General features: G+C 38.7%; 1 protein-coding gene across 2 annotated transcripts; it reads right to left on the bottom strand.

Moving 5' to 3' along the window:
- Nucleotides 1-724: 724 nt before the first annotated feature.
- Nucleotides 725-2,119, bottom strand: LOC111871608 (NAD(P)H-hydrate epimerase). 2 transcript variants are annotated; one of them, XM_023864830.2, is made up of 2 exons: nt 2,031-2,119; nt 725-1,722 (listed from the first exon to the last, which is right to left on the bottom strand). In XM_023864830.2, the coding sequence occupies exon 2, from the start codon at nt 1,680-1,682 to the stop codon at nt 987-989; it is 696 nt and encodes a 231-aa protein (XP_023720598.1). In that variant the 5' UTR covers nt 1,683-1,722; nt 2,031-2,119; the 3' UTR covers nt 725-986. The 2 variants fall into 2 exon arrangements, with proteins under 2 accessions (XP_023720598.1, XP_023720597.1); XM_023864829.2 differs by having other exon boundaries at nt 1,846-2,117.
- Between the last annotated feature and the right edge of the window lie 2,561 nt (nt 2,120-4,680).

Here is a 4,680-nt window from a genome sequence, read left to right as displayed (position 1 = left end):
ATAATTATTAACATGTGCTAATCTGTGAGGCACAGGGCAGCGCAGGGTTCAGACACTATGCTACAAACCGGAAGGTCACAGGTTTGATTACTGATGAAGTCACTGGATGCTTTCAATTGACCTCATCCTTCCAGCAGCACTATGGCCCTGGGGTCAACTCAGCCTCTAATGGAAATGAGTACCAGGAATATTCTTGGGGGTAGAGGGCAGTCGGCATGTAAGGCTGACCTCACCACCATCTGTGAGTTGTCTAGTATATGTGTGAGCCTCGACATCTCACAACCCTCTGGGCCTCCACAGCCTGTTACAGGGATAGCTTTACCTTTTTTTTTATTAATGTGTAAAATGACCTTTGATGATCAAACATAAACTGGCACTCAGAGATTACATGAACACTGCATGCCATTTATGTGTGGCCAAGCTAATCATCATTCCACCATTGCTCCATACCCATCTGCCACTGGCCCCCTGCCTCTTCACCACTAAGATGGGCAATGGAACTGATCATGCAGCACATTATCATATTCTTGGTCTTTAAATTATGGGCTTAATTACAGAGTAAAGAAGTTAAACTTTTAAGCTGTTAACAGCATTTAGTTCTCTGTAATGATTATATCAGACTGGGTGGGACATCTTGTGAGTGTTGTGGTGCACCTGAGGATTTGCTGGGGATTGTAATTAATTTACATGGACCATACCATATCTTGTAAAAACACAATCAAAATTCAACATCTACCACCACTAACATATTTTATTTTATAAGCAACATTCAAGCCCTGGTACAATGACAACTTCCTAACACATTACAGATTATAGAACTTTAAATTTTTCAGTTCATAATGCAACATATCCCCATGATTCTGAAATATTTAAGTATACAACCCTATTTTAAGTATAAATCATTACATTCTTTACAAGCATTACCCTGTATTGCTGCATTTATTCTGTATAGGTTTACCCTAATGCACTGTATCATACATAATCCATTAGAGTTTTACACATACTTCTGTGCCTGGATATTTCGGGAGTTTAAGATCATATTTCTTTTCCAAAGCAGGGGGAACAAAACGTCCCCCAAGATAATGAAACCTTCCTCTAAACTTTTCAGCACATTTCTTGGGAGCTGTAAGAGAGATAAGCAAATCTGGCTCTAGGCCTCCCGATTCAGGAGCGCCATCTTCTACATCCCATCCACTTGGTATGTCAACACTGCAAAGAGGTACTCCACTCTTCTTTATTGCATCCACAACAGACACAAATTCTTCCCTCATAGGAGGCCTGAAACTAAACCCAAATAAAGCATCCACTAGGAGTGAATAATTTTTGTTCAGTGCTTCTGCAGTTGGAGCGTCTTCCAAGAATGGTACTGCCATTGCCTGGCACTGTGTAGTTAAATTTTGATAAAGAGGTTTCTCCGTACGCTTCGGATAGTATACGGAGGGGCAATATCCAAACAGCTTAAGATGCCTAGCACAAACAAGTCCATCGCCCCCATTATTTCCGGGCCCACAGAATACAAGAATGTTACTGTCTCTTAGGTCAGATATTGGATAACACTTTGCGATCGCCACAGCACAGCTTAAACCAGCAAGTTCCATTAACTGGTCCACGCTGAATTTATATTCGTTGAACAACTCTTGATCAATGTTGATCGCTTCATTTTGACCCAGGAACTTAACCATGATCCTCGAGTGTACAAGACTTCTGAACAGGAGTGACGATCTGCAGTTTTTGAAAACACACATAGACTTCTTAATTGATGTAAATACACTCATAACATAAACAATATTCAATATTTCAATAGTAGTCTAATCAGTAACCTTAAACACACTAGAATAAACATACCGACTATGAACTTTAACCAATGGTTCGTAGCACATATACCGTGGAGCATGAACTGATTTTCATGCTTTGAAAAAATTGCTGTTTTTACACTACCATCAGCTTCAAAGACCTCGCGTAATTTTAATCTCTATGAAATAAACTGACAACGTAAATATATATTTAAGCAGTGCTCCAATTGTGCTTACATATGTTCTTGTGCTTCTTGTGTGCTATATAACACAAGATACTTAATTCATTCTTTGTATACAAGCTCTATGGCGAAGTACGATTCTCAATTCTTTTCCTGTAATTTCCAGACCTTCCAACCAGATGGTACAATAACCGGTTTTAGCAACATGGCGGATTGAACTAAGAGGTGTATTTGAGGGTTATGGACGTATATGTTATAAACCTAGACCAGGTTGGTTAGTTAATATTTCTCAATACCAGATTATGTTAAGAATGATATGTCATTGTCATGGAGCCTCCTTAAAGTCTAAGAAAAGTCGTGATTTAATACATATTTATTTATGTATATTTTATTAGACTTTTTGTAAAATAAAGCACTGATTCTTATTTGCAGTTAGGGTCCCTCAAACATATAATTAACTTTGTTAATAATAGTTCTCATGTGAACTGATATTGACCTAAGCCCCCAGAGTACACATTATGAAACAAAATTATCAAAAGTTTTATTTTCAGAACGTTGCCTTATAACTTTCTGATTACAGTACCAAACAGTAGTTTTCAAGAGGCTGTCATTTGTATTGTTTGTCAAGTGTTATGGAGGAAGCTGTCAGCCCGAAGTCAGCAGAAGGTGGTTTAAATGCCCAGACAGCAGTGCCACGAACGATGTTAACAACAGAAGCAAATAGAAATTTTACCCTTGGCACAATGACACAGGGACAGTCTTCTCGGTGGGGAGGACTGTGGCACGAATTCNGAGGTCTCATGTTCAATTTGCAGCCCAGATACCAGCTCTCCTGAATGACATATTTCATGGTTTTCCTCAGTTCCTCCATGCAAATGCAGGGAAAGATTAGGTAATGAATACTTCTGTGGCCTTTCCAATTAATTTTCAGTAATTATCCTCTGATATCACTAATTCATACTGTGTGGCAAGTTCATGTGAACCAGCCATCCTGGTTGAAATGTTTCGAGGTTTTCCTTAACCACTTAAGGCAAATTCTTGGGCAGTGTCATTTAATATACCACAATGACTTCCTTCTGTATCTGTTTGAATTTATCATCCACCATTTATGATGTTATGTGACCCATATAGTTGAAGGAGATAAAGTATAGAGTTTATTTGCATTGCATAGATCCATCCTTGGGTTGTAAAGCATTCAAGAGCCAACCACTACTGCCTATCCCTGCCAATGAGCCAACCTAATATGATCAGATCTAGGCAGTGCTTACAGACTGATTATGCACATTATTAAGAGCAGACTCATTATGCAGAATTGAACATTGTACATCTCTCATTTCAGGTGCATATATTTCAGTTTCTATGAAACCTGGAGATTCTTACATGGTGTGCAGCAATAGGCTTGGCAGTAAAGTGGTTAAACTTGTACTGGTACATATTTCAGTGCCTTTCAGGACACTGTCTGTTTTTTGAACGATAATGTCTGCTGAGATGTGAGGTTGTGCCTCAGGTAGAAGGTTACAAACGTTCTGCAGGAACCTGCTGCTTCCTTATTCAAGGTTGAAAAATGAACTGTTCTCATTTTTCAACCCTGAAAACTGAAATATTGGTAATTTTCTACCCAACTATAGATCTTCACATCTTAGAAGACAGTGATCTGGGCATTCACTGCAGGTTCTGCAGGAACCTGCTGCTTCCTTATTCAAGGTTGAAAAATGAACTGTTCTCATTTTTCAACCCTGAAAACTGAAATATTGGTAATTTTCTACCCAACTATAGATCTTCACATCTTAGAAGACAGTGATCTGGGCATTCACTGCAGGTTCTGCAGGAACCTGCTGCTTCCTTATTCAAGGTTGAAAAATGAACTGTTCTCATTTTTCAACCCTGAAAACTGAAATATTGGTAATTTTCTACCCAACTATAGATCTTCACATCTTAGAAGACAGTGATCTGGGCATTCACTGCAGGTTCTGCAGGAACCTGCTGCTTCCTTATTCAAGGTTGAAAAATGAACTGTTCTCATTTTTCAACCCTGAAAACTGAAATATTGGTAATTTTCTACCCAACTATAGATCTTCACATCTTAGAAGACAGTGATCTGGGCATTCACTGCAGGTTCTGCAGGAACCTGCTGCTTCCTTATTCAAGGTTGAAAAATGAACTGTTCTCATTTTTCAACCCTGAAAACTGAAATATTGGTAATTTTCTACCCAACTATAGATCTTCACATCTTAGAAGACAGTGATCTGGGCATTCACTGCAGGTTCTGCAGGAACCTGCTGCTTCCTTATTCAAGGTTGAAAAATGAACTGTTCTCATTTTTCAACCCTGAAAACTGAAATATTGGTAATTTTCTACCCAACTATAGATCTTCACATCTTAGAAGACAGTGATCTGGGCATTCACTGCAGGTTCTGCAGGAACCTGCTGCTTCCTTATTCAAGGTTGAAAAATGAACTGTTCTCATTTTTCAACCCTGAAAACTGAAATATTGGTAATTTTCTACCCAACTATAGATCTTCACATCTTAGAAGACAGTGATCTGGGCATTCACTGCAGGTTCTGCAGGAACCTGCTGCTTCCTTATTCAAGGTTGAAAAATGAACTGTTCTCATTTTTCAACCCTGAAAACTGAAATATTGGTAATTTTCTACCCAACTATAGATCTTCACATCTTAGAAGACAGTGATCTGGGCATTCACTGC

This window comes from Cryptotermes secundus, unplaced genomic scaffold (genome assembly GCF_002891405.2).
Source record: "Cryptotermes secundus unplaced genomic scaffold, Csec_1.0 scaffold1876, whole genome shotgun sequence".
Classification (NCBI taxonomy): domain Eukaryota; kingdom Metazoa; phylum Arthropoda; class Insecta; order Blattodea; family Kalotermitidae; genus Cryptotermes; species Cryptotermes secundus.
The sequence above is the reverse complement of the archived record's forward strand: the minus strand, read 5'-3'. Positions and strand labels throughout refer to the sequence as shown.